The 21,066-nt window shown below is 35.2% G+C and overlaps 3 protein-coding genes across 3 annotated transcripts; 2 read left to right on the top strand and 1 right to left on the bottom strand.

The window, feature by feature from the left end:
• Positions 1-762: 762 nt before the first annotated feature.
• Positions 763-5,895, top strand: TRIADDRAFT_55337 (uncharacterized protein; the record flags this gene model as incomplete). The annotated part of the gene is made up of 21 exons (XM_002111838.1): positions 763-808; positions 976-1,022; positions 1,118-1,198; positions 1,709-1,780; positions 1,889-1,968; positions 2,157-2,232; positions 2,326-2,418; positions 2,522-2,608; positions 2,705-2,821; positions 2,905-2,945; positions 3,013-3,067; positions 3,143-3,238; positions 3,458-3,568; positions 3,679-3,779; positions 3,932-4,248; positions 4,333-4,479; positions 4,608-4,799; positions 4,881-5,023; positions 5,122-5,388; positions 5,455-5,593; positions 5,663-5,895. 21 exons carry the CDS (start codon positions 763-765, stop codon positions 5,893-5,895), a joined length of 2,541 nt encoding a protein of 846 aa, XP_002111874.1.
• Positions 5,896-8,016: 2,121 nt separating this feature from the next.
• TRIADDRAFT_55336 (uncharacterized protein) lies at positions 8,017-11,313 on the top strand (the record flags this gene model as incomplete). The annotated part of the gene is made up of 10 exons (XM_002111837.1): positions 8,017-8,085; positions 9,110-9,254; positions 9,465-9,655; positions 9,820-9,972; positions 10,049-10,138; positions 10,236-10,332; positions 10,466-10,627; positions 10,743-10,885; positions 10,994-11,114; positions 11,204-11,313. 10 exons carry the CDS (start codon positions 8,017-8,019, stop codon positions 11,311-11,313), a joined length of 1,281 nt encoding a protein of 426 aa, XP_002111873.1.
• A 711-nt stretch (positions 11,314-12,024) lies between these two features.
• TRIADDRAFT_24207 (uncharacterized protein) lies at positions 12,025-18,529 on the bottom strand (the record flags this gene model as incomplete). The annotated part of the gene is made up of 31 exons (XM_002111345.1): positions 12,025-12,174; positions 12,307-12,420; positions 12,483-12,542; positions 12,700-12,795; positions 13,025-13,271; positions 13,360-13,523; positions 13,595-13,870; positions 13,944-14,003; positions 14,108-14,251; positions 14,354-14,437; positions 14,541-14,636; positions 14,696-14,812; positions 14,948-15,003; positions 15,152-15,209; positions 15,285-15,393; positions 15,484-15,569; positions 15,637-15,758; positions 15,882-15,947; positions 16,062-16,131; positions 16,267-16,350; positions 16,515-16,576; positions 16,680-16,719; positions 16,806-16,898; positions 16,978-17,109; positions 17,186-17,228; positions 17,310-17,395; positions 17,475-17,561; positions 17,706-17,876; positions 18,040-18,069; positions 18,207-18,287; positions 18,455-18,529. Coding segments are annotated over 31 exons (3,159 nt in total), but the record flags the coding sequence as incomplete, so codon positions are not given.
• Positions 18,530-21,066: the final 2,537 nt, after the last annotated feature.

Here is a 21,066-nt window from a genome sequence, read left to right as displayed (position 1 = left end):
AGCAAACACACCAACGTCCGGGGTTACTTAGTCTGCCATCGTCTATCCTTTCATTCACTCCTTCAGCCATGTGAGACGGACAGACACTCTAGTCAGAGCGCCCATGATTGATCTAATCACCGTACAAGGCTACCACAGTTCGTTCTCAGCAATTGGCATTCCTTAACTCCACTTGGTTTGGGCTGTCTTGACGATCCACTCCATTCCACATTGACCTCTTTCAAAAGAGAAAAAATGAAGGAACGCAATACCAAACACACCAACGTCGGAAGTTAGTTAGTCTGCCATCTCTGATTCCTTCATTCACTCCTTCAGCCATATGAGACGGACAGACACTCCATGATTGACCTCGACAACAATGTACTGTATTGCTCTAGTGCTCTACCGCAGTGTAAAGCCTTGCAATCTTTCCGTAGTGACAGTACGGTAGCCATAGCGGAACAAAACAGTAGCGTACAAGTCAAGCAACAACACCTGCTGTCCATACAGTACAGTACAGTATTGTTACAGTACTTTCGTAGTTTACTGTACAGTGTACAGTACTGTACTGTACTGTACTGGCATGGACTAACTCAATCCAGTACTACTGCACGACGCTCCATACCGATCCGTACCGATCCGTACCGATCCGCACCATACCGCACCGAACCGTACTTATTGGCCATCGGAGTTTTTGTAGACGTAGTCAATCACGACTCGTGGTACCTACGCCATATTTTTTTAGGAGCGGCCATTGTTGAACTTCCAAGCTGACTCAAAGTCATGGCGTTCGTTATGATGAGGAGAGATAAAAAGGACGAGGAGGATGGTAATAGATCCATTCCAATCTGTCGCTTACTTTAAAATACATGATGAGTGTAACTTTTAAAGTGGATAGAATAACATGTTATCACGCAGTTATTGTGTTGTAGTTGTACCATGTTATGAGTAGGATGTTGGATTCAATCGAACTCTAAATTTCAAATGATAAATTAGGTGGTAATCCATTCAAGAATATTGAAAAAGCAACGGTGGTGCAGGAAGTAAGTTTTCTACTCATACTTGAGTCTATCGTACTGATTGTTCTACTATGCCTTAATGGCAAAGTTTGAAGTTGAACATGAAAATTCTCTTCTAGGCTAGAACATTTAATGACCAACACATCAATACGCGAAAATGTTGTATGATTCTGACCAAGCTGTTATACTTGATCAATCAGGTAATAGCAACACTAGATAGTATGTTGTATTCAATGAAATTAGGGGGCAATGGACAACGTTTTTTCACAGTTATTGTTCAAACTTTCAATCATATTTTACTTATGATACCACTTCGTTATATTTATTGAGAGAAAAATACAAAATGGGGTCAATCGATACGTTACAATACGCTAGTATGAAGATTACTGTAGCTCCAAGCTAGACAGCGGACTTGTCAAGTCGGTGTATGCAACTTCGTCCATCAATGACAAATGCTTGAAATAGTCGATTAGAGAGCATGATTAGTCTAGTGGTACTTTTGTACTTTCCAACAAAGTGGCATTAGTAGTATGTATGATTTCATGCTTACTGTATTTTTCTAGTTATGCCTAATTGGTGTTGTGATAGTCATTTTTGTATTAGAGCGCAATAGGATTACAATAGCCAATGGGGTTTTGAGGTAGCTTTATACAACGCGTTGGTTATCCTCCATTCTTATACCACTGTCTATCATTGCTATGTCAACTTAGGGTGAAATACTTGCTACTGTGGAAGCAACAGAAACTTTCTTTGCTATGACCAAGCTTTTCCAGTCTAAAGATGTAAGTAATGATGGCTTTATTAAACTACATCGATATTAAATACTGTCTTGACTTTGAAGATCTTTGGCTCCTTACTTCATTTACAATCATTTGCACTGTATTGAAAAGGTTACCTTGCGCCGCATGGTTTACTTAACAATCAAAGAAATGAGTAAATTGGCAGAGGACGTTATTATTGTTACAAGCAGGTATTCATTCAGTTAGTGCTTGGACTAGTTTGCTTGTTGGGTAATGTACTAATAACGCTGATGGACAGTCATGGACTAGATGTTGAGTGATACCGCACCATTCTTTGATTGATAGCATGTATAGACGTACAATTTAGTTGAGTATACTAAAAAACGAATAAAATGATGCTTCTTGCATTTTGATGCAGTCTTACTAAGGACATGAATAGTAAGGAAGATCTGTTTAGGGCTAGCGCTGTACGGGCGCTATGCATGATTACTGATGTGAGTCTGATGATACTGGCATGTAAATTTCAATTTCGTGATGTTATGTATAGCTTGTGCTGAAATTGGAACAATATTTCAATCCTTTTTTAGGGCTCAATGTTGCAGGGTATTGAGCGTTACCTGAAGCAAGCAATCGTTGATAGAGATCGCAGCGTAGCTAGTGCTGCTTTGGTTTCATCACTTGTAAGTTTACTTTGCCTAGTAATTATTTCATAATTTCCATTCTTAGTTATAGAACAGTTGAAATTTTCATTAACTTTGAAATTTCCATGTTATCATTTTATAGCACTTAAGTAGAGAGAATTTTGAAATTGTAAAAAGATGGGTAAATGAAGTACAACAGGCGACATCGAGTGATGATCATATGGTTCAGGTTATTATTTCCTAATGTATTTAGTTGTGTCGGTAAAGATTCTTTAACTTTCGATGATGTAACAATAACTCCAACCTTTTATGATTGAATACATAGTATCACGCCCTTGGGCTCCTTTATCAAATAAAGAAAAACGATAAATTGGCTATAACAAAACTTGTCTCAAAGCAAGCGCGTCATTCCCTACGATCACCGTTTGCTCATTGCTTAATGGTAGTTTTAACTTTGCATGATGAAATACTATTTCCACATGGTGACTACTCTTATTGACACCTATGTGTTATTCTATTTGGCAGATTCGTATTGCAAGTAAAATAATTGAAGACGATGAGGATAGGTATATGAAGTCGATTACGATTGATGTTTCTATATATCAGGCAATGAATATATTTCTATTTTTGTAGTAAGGGAAGTTCGCTGTACGATTACTTGGAAAGTTGTTTGAGACACAAAAGTGAAGTAAGTTGTCTTACAAAATTAACCCTTGGATGATGATTTGTATATGCTGATAATTTTGAACACTTTCTGTTGTAGATGGTTGTTTACGAAGCTGCTAGGGCTATAGTTAATTTAAAATCTGTGCAATCTAAAGATTTATCTCCGGCTGTTTCCGGTATAGTAATAGAACAAGTGTGTCTTGATTATGTACTGAAATCGACGAACTTGACTTTAATCCCTTGTTATCATAGTATTGCAATTATTTTTGGGATCGCCTAAGCCTCACTTGAGATTTGCTGCAGCCAAGACACTCAATAAGGTAGTCTTACGCTAGTATGTAGTTTGGTTTATTGCCCTTACCTGGATGTACTTAATTCGTTTTACATACTAATTGCTATTACAACATGATAGGTTGCAATTACTCATCCGTTATCAGTTACTACTTGTAACTTGGATCTTGAAAATTTAGTGACAGATTCTAATAGAAATATTGCTACATTGGCTATAACGACTTTGTTAAAGGTATCAAAATAGCTAATTTTTCATTTAACGGAAAATAGTGTTTTTATCTTAGACATTAAATAAGTGATTTTTATGATTAGCGAATATTAAATTATATTGTATGTTTACAGACTGGAAGCGAAGCAAGCATTGAACGCCTCATGAAGCAAATTACTTCGTTCATGTCTGAAATTTCTGATGAATTTAAAACTGTAGTAGTAGATGCAATCAAGTATGTTCTTTTAGGCGTAGATTGAACGTTATAGTTACGCTTTTATACTTTATGAAATATATACATACACTCTACATTCCTCCGATAGATACTTTTTGTTGTTTTCGTTACTCACTGACCGATTCTCTTCTTTTTGTAATTCCTTTGTATAGAGCTCTTTGCTTAAAGTTTCCACGAAAACATTTAACTATGATGAACTTTTTATCCGCAATGTTACGAGACGAGGGAGGGTATCAATACAAAAAAGCCATTGTAAATACGATTATTTCAATTATTGAAGAAAACAAGGATGCTGCTGAATCTGGATTAGGACACCTATGTGAATTTATTGAAGATTGTGAACACACATCAATTGCCGTTAGAGTTCTTCATCTTCTTGGAAAGGAGGGTCCTAAGACTTTATCACCTTCCAAATACATTAGATATATTTATAATCGCGTTATTCTAGAAAACTCTCCTGTTAGAGCAGGTATCATATTTTCCTTATTTTAATAGGTGATTGATTGAATCTCAATTTGCAATTATCGATTAAAACTTCATTGTTTTTTTACAGCTTCCATTTGTGCTCTTGCCAAATTGGGAGCTCAAGTCCCATCTTTAAAGGAAAGCATTGTAACACTGCTGAGCAGGTGTATGACGGATAGTGATGATGAAGTTCGCGATAGGGCTACTTTTTGCGTTAAGATTCTACAAGAGAACAGTCAGTCTTTGTCGAATGCTTTAATTGTAAATGGTTGGTTGTTAGAATAGTTGTGTAACTTTGCGATTTGACTCTCAGTAGTTTGTGGTAACAATCCCTGACGCAATATTTGTAATGTATATATCAAGGTCTTAACGTTTCTGTATTTGGTCTGGAACGTGCTCTGATGCACTATGTCAAGACTGATATGGTGGAACCTTTCAATCTTAAATCCGTACCGGTCGCTAACACTCGTACAGAATCTAAAGCTGATGTACCAAATGTTACTACTATTCAGAAATCAGCAACTGCGACTGCATCGAAGCAAGATCTATTGGCTGGTAAGTAAAATTACTAAATTATGATTACCATCTGATTGGATTGCTATAGTGTACTTTTTTATTCATTTTTTTGATAACTAGAACAACTAGCTAGGATACCACAGTTTGCAAGCTTGGGGCCCCTATTCAAGTCTTCAGATAAACCTATCGAAGTTACCGAATCTGAGACAGAATATGTTGTCCGTTGTGTAAAGCATATCTTTCAGAAGCATATTGTCTTTCAGGTAGGGTAGCACGTTATAGCAATATCGCTTAATGAATAAAACAGAATCTACGCGCATATATCGAGTTAAATGTTTTTTACTGGAATTATCAATTCTAGTTCGACTGTACAAACACTTTGGAAGATCAACTATTGGAAAATGCTTATGTCGAAATTGAACCGTCCGATGAATTTGAAGTCGAATCTACAGTTCCTGTTGCAACATTGGCTTTTAATGTACCTGGCACAACTTATACCTGTGTTTCAGTGCCTGAAGATATGGACTTGATGACGGGATCGTTTGTTAACACACTGAAATTTGTCGTTAAAGATTGTGATGTCAACACAGGAGAGGCAGATGAAGAAGGCTATGAAGACGAATATGTGGTAGGTTTCAGTCATTGATTACATTGTCAATGGTCTGTAATTGCTTAATTTAATCTTTCTGTTTAGTTGGAAGATGTGGAAGTATATCCTGCCGATTATATGCAGAGGGTACTCAAATCGAATTTCGCAGCTTCATGGGAAGAACTTGATAGCGAACACCAAAGTGAAGAAACATATGTTTTATCATCAATTAGTACAATTGAAGGTATGTTATCATGATAAGATTGCTCTATAGAATACTTGTTAACTTCGTGTTGTTATTATTCGTCAATAGATGCTGTAAAAGAGGTTACAGATTTATTGGGAATGCAGCCATGTGAGCGATCAGATAAAGTTGCACGAGATAAGAATTCTCACACGCTATTGCTAGCGGGTGTTTACGTTTCTGGAGATGATGTATTAGCGCGCGCAAGGTTTGCTATGGCTCAAGGACAAATAACAATGCTACTGACAGCTCGCAGTCAGAATGAAACCCCGTTGGCTTTGGTTCATAAGGCTGTGGGATAAATAATTGTTTTACATAAGTAATTGATTGATATATTATTTGATAGAGATATGCAAATGTAACAGTAGCAGTCTGTTACATATTATTCAAATACGTATATACAATCACTAAAATGATATGCAGTACTGTGATTATCACGAAGGAGCTGTGACCAAGTTTTATTCCTGACAAATATGCAGTGTATACTTACATATGCAAATGTTGCAAGCGTTGAATAGTCTTGTAACTTAGGTTCGTTAAATTAGGGCTAATGCATTATTAGATTACGGTAATGGTTTGCAAAAGGATGCAGTTTTAAATTATCAATAGAATTAGTTATGATCATGCATTAGGACTGCATTTCAAATGCTCCAATTGAACCGAAAATGAAATGTAATCTGTTTATGAAAGGTTGATAATAATAATAATTCAATTTTTCTTTGACTACACTGCGTTTGAAACTGTTTATTTTACTGAATGTTGGCAAAGAATGGAGTGTCATTTTAGCCTGTGACATCCAAAGTTATGAGTCATATACAGTACACTAAATGGTGTAGGTAGCATGCGGTATACTGTACGCGTACATGTTGTGGTCTGACCATCCATCCTCGGGTTGTCTAATTTCAGGCACTGACCATCATTGATATCATGTTATACAGTACTCATGATCAGTAGAGGTGAGAACAGAGTTTGTTGCATATAGTCTCTTGATATCGTTGTCATACAGGCTGTGCTCTTTACGTACAGACTATGGTACAGTACTTTGGATATTGACGTGAAATTGGAGCTCGTTTGTGCCTTCGTTGATGGATTTGCTGATCCGTCTGATTGATCCTGTCTTTCTTGGTAGGAAAGTTGAGCAAGAATAGGATTAGGGTTAGGGTACAAAAGTTGAACTTTATGTAATCACTGCTAAAACGCAGAGCTTTGGGTAGTACGGCAGACCCTATAAAATCATGTCATGTTTGCCATTACGACAGAGAATACTGTAACCGAGTCAACAGGACAGCACTGCTCAATGCGTGCAGTGACTACGATATTGGAAACTCTTTTGAGCATTGAAGATCTTTTTTTGAGCCAGGGACATCGAAGATCCTTGATGAATGAGGATGTCCTATCAAATGTTGACTAGAAAGAATAGAATACTACACTGGATCGCATACGTAGAAGTAGGCATTGAGTATATAACAGAGACTACTAGAAAATGCTTATTTATTTTACAATTGCCATCTCTGATTGCACACAGCATAGTATACGAGTTTGCAGTTTTCTAGGACCGCGTACGGACGGACATTCGATGGTGCACACAGCATTGTATACGAGTTTGCAGTTTTCTAGGACCGCGTACGGACGGACATTCGATGGTGCACACAGCATAGTTATACGAGTTTGCAGTTTTCTAGGACCGCGTACGGACGGACATTCGATGGTGCACACTGCATAGTATACGAGTTTGCAGTTTTCTAGGACCGCGTACGGACGGACATACGATGGTGCACACAGCATAGTATACGAGTTTGCAGTTTTCTAGGACCGCGGACGAACGGACATTCGATGGTGCACACAGCATAGTATACGAGTTTGCAGTTTTCTAGGACCGCGGACGAACGGACATTCGATGGTGCACACAGCATAGTATACGAGTTTGCAGTTTTCTAGGACCGCGGACGAACGGACATTCGATGGTGCACACAGCATAGTATACGAGTTTGCAGTTTTCTAGGACCGCGGACGAACGGACATTCGATGGTGCACACAGCATAGTATACGAGTTTGCAGTTTTCTAGGACCGCGGACGAACGGACATTCGATGGTGCACACAGCATAGTATACGAGTTTGCAGTTTTCTAGGGCCGCGGACGGATGGACATTCGATGGTGGTCTAGTGTAACTGCACTGGACTCGTCGTTGTGTTGGATACCGACCATGCGTACGAGGGTCATGGCGTGTGCAACATGTGTTTCTACCGATTTGACGTCTGGGTTTGGGGCACTTGCCAGTCCAGTACAGTCCAGTACCAGAAAAAGACTATTCAAGAGACTTCAGTATCGTTGTACTGTACTGTGTGAAGGTCTGCTGTAAGTCAGGTCTAGCTGTAACCCGCTTGCCCCCCCTGTCATTGGCGTTGGTCCTAGGCAACGAAGATGGCGGCTGCTACGTCTATAACGCGATTTTCACGTCATATTGCTTCCATCAAGCAACGTTTAACTCCGGTAAAGTAGGAAAATAAACTCTTAATTTACCAAGACTTGTTCGTTTTCACTTGTAATGCCATCTTTGGTCTGTATTACTGAGAGTAGCTCAGATTGGAGGTGCAATTGGCGTTTATTGAAGCATTATCGGCTTATGTCGGATTACTAGGGTAGAGTAAGATAGTTCAGTACTGCATCAAATACAGTTGTCGCCATGTATTTTTGCATAGTTTGCACTCCATTTCGTTATACATTGACTCATAGGATGATCATAAGACGATGATTGATGTAAACTCGCTCAGGATAGAATGGTACAGGGGTAGAGGAGTGAAAAAAAATGCCTACATGCATGCAAAATTGGATTTGCATGCTTACAGTAGCTAACATTGCACAAGAAGAATTGTCCTTTACTAGAGTAGGATACAGTAGCCGATGCAGCGTAGAATCGACTTATTGCTGTATATTACTGGGTATTGTACACTCGATATGTTATACCTTGACTAATAGGACAAGACGATGATTGATGTAAAAATCACTTAGGATACAATGGTAGAGGGGTAGAGGAGTGAGAAAAACAACTCCATGTGTAGAATGGTGATAGACGGTACTGTTGTCTATCTCAGTCGTACCTTGCTGGAATAATGGTATTGCTGATTAATTTTCTGATTCTGACCTATATCCGGATATACAGTTCAATCAATGCCTTATCCAAACGTAACTTGTCCTTAAAACCATCAATCTAACATGTAGAATCGCTATGGACAATTAATGGGTATTCCTGACTAAGGACTACTCTTTACTCTAGTAGTTATTCAATCATGGCTACGGGTAATCCCAATCATATAACTTTACTGTTAGTGAATGATTACATCGGTATTGCTTTACCTTTCGATAGCTGGCTACTGATGACAACTTTTGCATGTTATACGATAATGTTAGAATTGCATTTTTGTTGATTTTCCTATTGAGTATTTATTGATTACAGAACTTTTCCATACACGTACGCGTATATCAAATTCCTAACTCCAAGATATTTTCTATATAGGCTGCAATATCAGTTTTGCAAAGTCGGTCACTAAACTTGCAAGAATATCAGAGTAAAGGTTTAATGAGAGATCACATGGTTAATGTACAACCATTTGAGATTGCTTCTACTCCGGATGAAGCAATTGCATTAGCTAAAAAAATGAGTAAGTAAAACTTGGCTTATACTGTATGTTTAATTCCTATAATAGCAATTATAATTAGTAGTTGCACCATTGAAATGACTCCGTTTTTGAACAATAATTGAAGGCCATGTTGATAGGTCCAAATAATTTTACACTTCTGCTACAAGCCATCTTTTTCAACCATTTCTTCTTATGTTATAGCATAAAATTATTATTTTATTCACAATATAGACGTTGATGAGTTTGTTATCAAGGCACAGATTTTAGCAGGTGGACGTGGTAAAGGCCATTTCACTAGCGGCTTAAAAAAAGGCGTCCATTTAACCAAGGATGTTGAAGAAATTGGCAATCTTGCTTCCCAAATGTTAGGATACCGTTTAATAACTAAGCAAACACCTGGTGAAGGTGTTCCTGTTAAGAAGGTAGTCAAGCATGGCATATTCTACTCTCATTGTAGTACGTAGCTATTGATTTCAGCTACGGTCTCACTATAACTTATATAATCTTGTGATTATAATATTTTCTTATCTTTATAACGCTAATACATCGTTTGTAATAACTTCCTAATCCTTTTACTTATCTACAGTTGATGATTGCTGAAGCTTTGGATATCTCAAAAGAGACATACTTTGCGATCGTCATGGATAGACATTATAATGGACCCGTTATCGTTGCTAGTCCAGCTGGAGGTGTTGATATCGAGGAAGTTGCCGCTAACTCTCCAGAGTTAATATACAAGGTAATAAAAGCAACGAAAAAAGAAATATTCAACTTTTCAATCAATACTTTCATTTACTTTATTTTACATATTTTAGGTTCCTATTGATATAGTGGATGGTATCAATGATCAGCAAGCTTTGGAATTAGCAAAGAATCTTAAATTTAGTGATAGCAAAGTGAATGAGGTAAGAATATTCATAAAAATTCAACGTCATTTTATTGCATTTTAAGGCACGTATTCTGTATTAAAATATCATACTATTCCATATTTTAATGCAATAGGCAGCGGAACAAATTAAACGATTATATAATTTGTTTTTGTCCGTTGATGCTTCACAAGTTGAAATAAATCCATTTGGAGAGACTACTGACGGAAGGGGTAAGTTTGATATTTATAATCGTTAATGACAAGGCCGTTCTATTGAATATATTGGATTACATATTAACCCAATTATGTATGGGACACAATGTACTTAATGTACGATACTTTTCGTTACCATTATTTTGGCTAGTGGTATGCTTCGATGCCAAAATAAACTTTGATGACAGCGCCAAATATCGCCAAAAGGATGTATTTGCAATGGAAGATCTTTCCGAGAGTGATGCACGAGAAATTGCAGCAGCAAAATCGAATCTTAACTATATCGGTTTAGATGGAAATATCGCATGCTTAGGTATACCAAAATTACATTAATAGAATTCAACTTTTATGATAATAATCTATGTACTAAATTAGGATTGCAATATATGCAGTATTTATAACTTGTATATTTGTATTTATAAATTTAGTTAATGGAGCTGGACTTGCTATGGCAACTATGGATATTGTTAAATTGCATGGTGGAGAACCTGCCAACTTTTTAGACGTTGGTGGTGGAGTCACCGAACAACAAGTTTATGACGCTTTCAATCTTGTTAGCTCTGACAAAGCTGTAAGTTTTAAAGCGTAATAATCAAGATGTATGACATGATCTTACAGCAAACAATATTGTATTATGATCATTACTTTAATTGTGATAATTTACGTCAATCAAATCTAGGTTAAATCAATCTTAGTGAATATTTTCGGTGGTATTGTCAACTGTGCAACAATTGCTAATGGAATTACTAAAGCAGCGCGTGGAATGAACCTCAACTTACCCGTTATTGCTCGTTTGGAAGGTAATATAATTGTGAATGTTTATGTATTGCTTAGCAATCATAGGTAACACGTATATTGTATCTTTTACTGATACTATCTATTACTTTAGGCACTAATGTTGATGAAGCAAGAAAAATATTGCTTGAAAGTGGTCTTAATATTACACCCGCTGATGACTTTGAAGATGCAGCAAAGAAAGCCGTAGCTAGCATTCAATAAGATTTTTAGCTGTTAGTAATGATTTCGTGCAGACACTTTGTAATAGCTCCTTATATACAAATTTTATTGTTTTGCTTATTGGATTGATAGAGAATGATTTAAGCCATTTAAAGATGATTAAAGCATCTTCTCACCAACATAAATAAATGCTTGACTACAGTTTCGAGTTAATAATAATATTAAATAAACAGTTATGTTTTCCGAAATGAACGTTGATAAAATAGATTTCCGTCAAATTACATCTTCTTGTAGGTATGTTACATACTCGCACTGTGTATTTTATTGACAATCAATTAATACTTATTGCAGTTTCAAAATACATCTGTAAATAATGTACAATGTCATATTTGTGAAATGTACAGCGGGAGTGAAAGAACTGGGATAACAAGAATAGCATCGAAAGAATCTGGTTGATTTAGATTGATCAATGAAAGATTGATGAAAGGATTTTAACACTAACAGTCTCAATGTGGTCTACCCCTTGCTCCTTTAGTAATGTAGTAAAAATCAGGGTTATCTCCTAGGGCTCTTGTGCGCTTTTGACCATCGTTACGATTTGCTCGCTTACTACTCTTGCTTTGACGTTGTTGTAAGTCTTGCTGCGATATCATTTCATCTAAGTAGGTAATCGATATAATTCGAATACAATAATAATAATTATAACCCCTATTATTAACAATTTGAATTTAATGCTATAGGAGTCGCATAGCCCTAGTTACCGTTAAAGGACTCTTCTTGTTGACGTTTATCATGACTTAAAACAAGTCGTTTCATCTCTTCTTTGTCAGCTTTTTCTTGAGCAATCTTTTCTCGAATGTTAGCAGCTACAGCATCTGATACTGGAATATTAACTTCCTTATACTATAATGTTTACGTATACATAGTACGTCGTAGGAGGAGAAATAAGTAAACCATTACATCACTTACATATGACAGTTGTGAATTCATCATAATTACTTGCTCATAAATGTTCAAATGCATTATTATACGAACCTGTAGCTTATTCGACTTACGAGTCAATAAAACGAAATTTATATCGTCAGTTTGGAGATTTTCGCCTACGTTGAAATAAATGTTAGAAATAAAGCTCACACTAAAATTACATATCTTCAGAATACAGTACGCAGCACCACTAACAACGAACATTTTTCAATACCTATTTTAGTTACTCTATTGAAAGGCAATGGAGCATCCAAAGATGGAACTTTAGGACCATGTTGACGTCGTGTCTTGTAAATAAGATAATTTTAGGATTAAAATAACGACGATAAAAACTGTAATTTAAAAGTCAAAGGTGTCGAATAAATATATCGACATTTCACTGAAGAATCATTTCAACACGTACAGTAAGATCGAGAACATCGCGTATAAGTAAAAGTATCTCACCAGTAAATCGTCTGCTAATGCCTTCTCATATTCTTTCTGAAAATCGTCGTCTTCCTCACAAGGCATCGCTTTCAGACCACCAGAAAGTATAGTAACCTAAAATTTTATCATAATAATTGTTACCAAAATTAAGACTGTTGACAGAGTTTTAAAATTATAGACGATGCTAGCAAAGGCGTACTTCATCATCTTCTACATTCGTATCAACTTTCGTATCATTTATGTAGTCATCCTGTCATAATAAAAAATATCAGTACCGGATATTAATTAATTTGTATAGGACAAGTTATAATACTTAATAACACTGGTGTCTAAATGAACATACGTCTTCATTTTCTCCTTCAGCTATTTCATCCCTGTCGTCAAACAAAACATCTTCTGTATCGGATTGTGATTTATGAGCATCAGTATCATCAGCCTCTAGTTCTTCAGCAATGTCAACATCTTGCCCTTCTGCATCATCTTGAGTAGGTGTATCGTGAGATTGAGAGCCCGAAGATGTATGTCGTTGACGGTGTTGATCTTCTAAGTCTACGTTATTATTAGTTGATAAAGATACAATAAGGAGCAAACTACAGTATACCGAATTTTAATTTTTATTGCATATTTATTTATTCCATCTAAAAGAAAGTTTAAATCTTACTCAGCTCCGCTCGATACTTTTGCTCTAGTTCCTCTATGGCTCCTTTCGCCTCCGTCAGATTATTACACGGTTTCAGTTTTGGACGTAAGGAGTCCAATAAGTCTAATAGTAAATTCTCTATTTCTATTGGAAACGTTTGCGTCTCCCAGTAAACATTGCTCTTCTTTTGCCAAAAATAATGCTGATATAGAGTGTATAGTTTAGATTAGAATGATCATTGAAATTGAAACAAGCTATTCGTGAGATATATACCTGTACATATACAAGAAAGCAATCAAGTCTACTCTTCTTAAATCCTCTATCGAAGAATTCTCCACACGTATCCAACAAAACAGAAACTAATCGCAATCGTACAAAATTATCTGGAGGATCGATATCATTAGAGCTGTGGTCTTTAAGCAATCCAAAAGTGATTAGGGAATAGAGAGTGTTGAAAATAACATCGGCTTCAATCATTTGGTAATTATATAATTCTCCCAGGTATTTGATAGTAGCGATGCGCCTTTGATTTAATTTCATCGCATTAATCTGTCAAGAAAATTGAGTCAATAATGTAACTAGGGCTAATCATTATATCTGTATTCTTAATGAATAGATTCACCTCTAAACCCAGCCTAATTTCCTCCATGATATTGTCAACAACCATTACCGCAACATCTTCCTATTAGATTATCATACAATGTAATTGAACTTTATTTAGATACTATCAGACATTAACACTTATACATAACCCACTATGGACTATAGATATTGTATATTGTATACCCTATATTCCGCAAGACCGGACAGCAGATTAGCTAGGTTGTGGATATTATTATATTTTATATACCAAGGCGACGATAAGAATTTTATTGCATAGTCCGCTATTTCTTGATTATTCCATGATAGTTTTCGAAACTGTCGTAAAATCTATAGTATTAATTAATTAATTATACAAACGTTAGAGGTCTCGATATATTTAAATCTTATCAGATTTAACGGATTGCTAAGAATACGTGTGAAAGAAGTCACCTTTTCGACGTTTGTAGTAATCAGATGTTTGATCACAAGTCTTCTTATATATTCTTGTAATGGAGTTCGAACCTCCACTTTTTCCTTTATTAAAATGTTAACAGTTAGCGGTCGATGCCTTCGGAATTTCATAATCTAAAATGAGCTAATAATAACATCTATGGGATATAAGTAGAATTACCGTAACATCTTCGGGGGGCAAGCAATGGTAGTAAGCGTTTTCAATCATAATTACATAACGCTCTTCTAAATGGCGTGCTGATTTAATTCTCATCATTGTTTCCTATAATAGATTTATTGTTAAAATAAAGTTTCCAGTTCAACATAAAATTGCATCTTTACCAGTAGATTTTTAGTTCGAATGTGAGAATCAGGATTTCGCAAGAGAAAGCGTCCACAAGTTTCCAGTAAACAGCAGGCCATATCAATAACATGGTGAGTAAAATTATTTAAAGCCACCTAAATAAAAACCATTTCATAGGTGTTATACCGAAAGCAAGTGCTAGAATATATGTACCATAGTTTGTTGAAAAGGATTTGACAAGGTAGATAGAGAGCAGTTTTCACTTTATCATAAAAATTAATTTTATATACTTTCAAACATAGTAGGGCTTCATCCTTAGAAATGATTCTAAACTTTGTTAATTCACCTATTACAAACATTACGAATATATGTGGTAAAGCAATCACTGATATCGATTACTACACTTTTATTTAAACATTGATAAGGTCTTTTTATCATGGTGAAGCTATTTGGTTTTGATACAAGAAAAATATCATAGATACAACATGCTATACCGATAAAACGGGCAGCCTTTATCTTTTCTTCCAGATGTATCTGATCTTTTTTCCTAACCTATTTTGGGTGTCACATGTCAATTAAATGATGCGTACATATATACAGATAAAATGGATATAGCAAGTTACTTACCCGATACATAAAATCTTTCATAAGCATTACATTAAGAGATGGACCAATCTCTGAAAAGCATGCAGTTAGAGTTGCTACTAATCTTGCATAGAATGGTAGTAAGTCCAGTCTATTAATTAGATTTGACGTAAAATATGATTTATTCAAGCTATGAAGGAATGTTAAAAATAAATACAAATAAGTACAGTAGCACACTGACCTTGTCCTTGGAACATTAAACAATGAGCGTACTAAGGCTTTCCTGTTGCCTTTTGTATTAAAGTTAGTAATAAATTCTGTTGCTGCCTGTAATTTATTAAGGAACTTTTAGCATTATCGATAATTAATAGCTTGAAAAAGGTAACAAACTTACTTCATCAATAAAGTCTCGATTTCTACATGTCGCAAGTTGGCGCAGATAGGTATCGAAAAGACTAGTCATTGATTCGTCCACCTTTGATTCATCAGAAGTTTCTGGGTTGTTATCTTTCAACTCTGTAGATACAAATTTAATTTTTTATCGTGAGGTTAAAATTTACCATATTAGTATGTATCACAATTATACGCTCGTTATAAATTGTTAATATTTGAATTGATATAATAACTGTAATTGTTTACCATCCTGAATGCCTAAATTTTCAATGCTTTCACTGATTTCATCAATCGTTTCTAGTTTGATGTTGTCTATCGATTACAATTGAAATTTTAGAAATGTTTTCTTTCTGTTAATGTACCAATTTTAATAAAAACCGTACTGAAAACTATCGGTGCGAAATTATACGGAACCTGTTGCAATACTTTGGATAAAGTTAGCTTCATTTGATTCGGCACTTGTATCTCCTGAAGATTCAGACTCTTTGAATAAGATCTGACATATGTTTATGATGTAAATAGGGATCAAATACCAGTTAAAATCTGATTGATAGCATAATTTGCACTAGGCTAGACGAAATATACGTAAGAAGGAAGATTGATATGCATATATTAAATTTATAGCCATTACCGCTGGCATAAGAGTTTTCAAGTCCTTTAGATTTTCATAAAACGATCTAGTCTCTTCATCTTCCCAAAGATAATCACCATTAAGCTAATCAGAAAGCAAAATAAATATATTTATTTACTACATGATCTATAAATACAATTTGCATTTTTAGTACGAAAAAGCAATCGATTTCTATTTATTTAATTTGTGACAATATTTTCGAGTTATTTCCATTTAAAGCAACCAAAAAATTAAGTTAATAAAATTACCTCTGAAGCTGGAAAGGGGCAGTAAAGGGAAATTCCGAAAGATTCAGCTTCTTCTAGTTGCTCTAAAAATATCATGTGCACTCTATATTCAGTTTACGTTCAATTTCATGCTTCATTATCTTTACATATTTTAAGTGTTAAAGCATTTATATAGGTCACTTGTACCGTCTTGAGGAAGATCTGGCATATCTAAGTCTAAAATATCCTAATATTCGAAAAGGTAGCAGGAGTATTAATAATTAAGGGATAATTCCTTTTATCTTTTAATATCATTCAGATAGATAGACATACCGATATTGTTCCCGTATGAACATGCAATTTCTCAAATGATTTCTTCGACTTTTCCAAATTTTCCTTTCTTTCTTCATTCAACTCTCCTTTTGTCTGATAGGTTTTAATACTTGAAGTCATTAGCTAATCTCTAGAAACGTACGATCATAAACCATGAAGTATAAAGATATACATGCAATATCTTCAAGTTCTGCCGTGTCATTCTCTGTATTTCTTTATGCTGTTTCTCCAGATATTTGACTAGCGCAGCATGATAATCAAAAACTACCAAACGGAATTGCTTCTTTTTGTTGTCCGATATGATCTAAATGCAGTAGTTTATCGTCACTGAATAATAATGTTATAGCACAGATGGTATAATGGTATAATGAATGTTTTACTTTACTAGCTGGAGCTTGAAAGTTGAATTTCTCTATTAACAGCCTTCGGTATTCGAAAATAGTAGACAGGGTATTAGATTACATAGTGGTGCGATAATAGAAAATATTATGTCTATAAACATACCGGTTCTTTCTTGGAGTTATTCCAAAAAAGTCTTCGCAAAAATGGCGACAGAAACTAATTACTACCGGTAAATAATCAAAGGTGGCCTGTAGTAACATTGAAAAAGGGTAATTATATTCTGAAAAGACCTTTAAGCGTTGCATAGATAATTTTTATGAATCTGACCTTGTCAATTGTAATTATACCAGAGAAGGCAGAATGTAAGATATCGGTACCGTTTGTACTTTCATTGAATACTCCGATAATTATCAGCTTCAAGGTGATTATTTAAAAATTTTAGCTTATTAAGATGGGCTAAATAATTTATATAATAACATAACACAGCTGTAAGCAAAGTAATAGAAACTCTATGCTGTGGATACATTAAAAGCTATCTCGGCAAAGATTGCAATTTACCTCGCCTAGTAGTCGTAAAGTGACTCGATAGCGAGCGATCTTAACTGATTTATCATCGTCCTTAGTTTCGGTGAAGCTTGATTGCATTCCTTTCAGCAATAGAGTGGCGAATTCAGAATAACGTTGGTGCATCAAACAACAAATTTGAATAGCGCAGGAAACATCGGATAGCTAAAAATGATAGCAGTGTAGATCATACTAATAAGCCTTACTTAGTTATTGATCTGATTGCATTATCACTAGATACTATACGGGAAAATGTAAAATATATCTACTGTAGTAAAAAGGAATATACGAGTATATAATTATTGTATATTTAATTCATTTTACCGACCTTCATTTTACTTTCTAAAATAGCAGACACCTAAAATAATTACAGGAGCAATAAAATACATCCAAGAATTATATCATAAGTTATGCTAACATATTAGCGCATTTTTGTGAAGTTAGTAGGAGTAGAATTGTTTAAGTTTACAACGTTGATGAGAAAGCGTAACTTACCACTTCCGGTACGTATTTAGTGAGATTGAGAGATTGTGCATCTTTAAAGATAGAGTCACGTTGCTGATCACTAAGTGTGCGCTAATTTAAAAATAAAGACGAAAAGCTAAGTGATACAATGGTGTGCAATGTATTTTAGATATTCTTCATTAGTGTTTAGCATGATTGACGCGCTTGGACGGTACAGTTACAAGGATTTCTTTCATTACAAAAGGCTATAGTATTTAAGATAGAATTGATTTACAAACCAGTTTTTTAACGAAGGTTGTATTTCTTTTTACACTAGAATCCAGCGATCGAAAGAAAGACTCTTCTGGTCTACTAGCTAAAAAAATAGTGCATATATGTATATTTAGTAATAAAAATCTTACTAGTTTGCAACCATCATTAATAAAAGCTAGCTATACTTGGCTAAATTCATGTCTTGTATATGTTACATTAGGTGGCTTAGTATTGATTGGGGAAAAATCGTTACAGTTAATTTGGTAAGTACTGAAGCTACATAACATTACAATATAAGTTGTGGTCAATTGTTAAAGGATGTCATCACTCTTTGATATATTATCGTTGTAAATAGTAACCTATCTATGCCTATTAGATCGATAACAATCATTGAAAAGTTTAATGGAAATAGTAAACAATAGTAATATATGCTAAACCAATGTAAACTTTTTCATTTTATTTGTATCATATAGATAATCCAACCTGCTAACTTGATATTTTCCTCTCTCTGAGCAATTTTAGATTCTAACTTTTGCTGGATTTCGTTTACCAGCTGCATAGCACGTTGCTACAAAACAAAAGATTGATTGCGATATCCATCACTGTTAATCCGACGAATCGTACAAGCTAGAAAGTCTATGTAACTGACTACCATTCTATGTTGTATCAATAGTAAAATATTTTAAATATATATATATATATGATTAGGAAAATGCAGACATTTAAAGATGTCATGGAGGAGGGTTAAATTGGTTTAATTGAATTGCGAAACTTTTTTCTAAGGTACATAATATCTCAATTTTTAACTTTATTGAGCAATGACTGGTTAATTTATTTGTAACAATTTAGGAACATGAGTGATCCCAGGTTTATTTTTTCAAGCTGCCATGAGACTTTGAAATACTGTTTCAATTTAAACTACATGTAATGTTCAACTTTGCCTATTGTATAAGCACGCATTGAAAGCAGTATTATTTATTTTTGGGTAGAGTGACGTAGTAGGCTGCACTTATACCAAGTCATCACTAAATAAAGAGTTTAATGGTGATTGTGCTGTATGATAAACTGTGTTAGTACAGCAGTGGTACTGAGATAGAGATCGGCTAGTTTGGTCAACTTCACTAATTTACTTGAACTAAATTAGATAGACCTCTAAGTCCATGTTTTGAGTGAAGACTTACTTCGTCTACTTTCTTATTCTCTTCGTTTTCATCCGTTAGATTGGAGTCAGTAGTTTGTGCTTGCTGGTCTGCAGGCTATCATGAATAAAGAGTACAAGTATGATAAAAAATAGAGTAAACTTGTAGTGACTGTCGAGTACGCGTAGTGAGTATGTCTATCCATCTTTATTCAATGGCTGCAAGTACTTGATGTCAATCATAGCAGCACAAAATGTAATGGAAAAGATCAAACCATGATTGTCATCAGTTAGCCAAATTGGTGTATTTATTGCTATTGTACCTTAATAGAAAATTGATATACTCTATTGTGATAGAAATACCTCGTCTTTTTGGCTTGTAGCTTCATCATTTTCATCTTTAATATCATTCTTGGCTTCATTATGAGCCCGTTTATAGCTATCCATCATCAAATAGTGAGTAGTCTTAGTATTTAGTAACACAAGTTAGGTAGACATTGGCTAGTCAAAGCTATTCTCTTTCTTAATAATGATAATGTATTTGTCATTACTGTAACTGTTGAGCTATTCATTCAATGAAATAGGATTAGGTCATTTTGTGTAGTCACTAATAAGGCTTATTGAAGAATGTGGTTGCAACTCAGTGATAGGGTGATTGCCTTTTCCTCGATACAAGGTGATTTAGTAGGACAGTACCGTCCAAGGCGGCATTTCCCTTACGAATTCTTTTACTACTATTTAGTTAAGTTAATGCTTGTAATAATCAAGTCAACATGCAACTAAAATTGGAATATAAATTCTGAAGTCGTCATTGATATCCTTATGCTATCAAATGGAGGACCATTTGACATCCTACTGTGTCAATAGGGTCCATTAAGTACGCTTACTACGGATTGAACAAGTCCAATCATTGGTAGGAAAGGTTGTATTGAATGCTCATTTTCGATCTTTAAACAAGGCTAAAAGTGAACTATGAAATTACAATTGAACTTCTGCTATAATATGACCATTACCTATCATCAGTGCATTTATCTATCTTGGCAGAATCAAGCTGCAATGACTGTTGATGGCTGCTTTTCTTGCCTTTATGATCCATTTTGAAAATTTGCAGAGACTAGCATTCAATGGAACGCGCTTGGCCTGGTTGAAGTAGCAGGAGAGGTTGAAGTTGCCAAGGCTGTGACATGTAAACGGTCGTGTTACTGTACCGTACGTCATTACTGGAACTGTTGCACCATGTCAACTCAGTCACTTGATGGACACGTAGTCCAGTCAACATACAGTATCCCAGTCACATGAGGACGGTACCGTCGTGGACTATATGGGACCATTTTGTAGGTTGTCCTTTACGATAGTGGTCCAAACATGGACTACACCAGCAGTCAATTCACTGACCAATTGGGTCCACGGTATGATACGGTAGAGTACCACCATTGACTGAATCATACTGTACTCACTTGTACACACAATGTACAACTTGGATTTTTGAACCAAGGTGAG

Source organism: Trichoplax adhaerens, genomic scaffold, assembly GCF_000150275.1.
Source record: "Trichoplax adhaerens TRIADscaffold_4 genomic scaffold, whole genome shotgun sequence".
NCBI lineage: Eukaryota > Metazoa > Placozoa > Uniplacotomia > Trichoplacea > Trichoplacidae > Trichoplax > Trichoplax adhaerens.
This window is presented reverse-complemented; position numbering and strand designations above follow the sequence as displayed.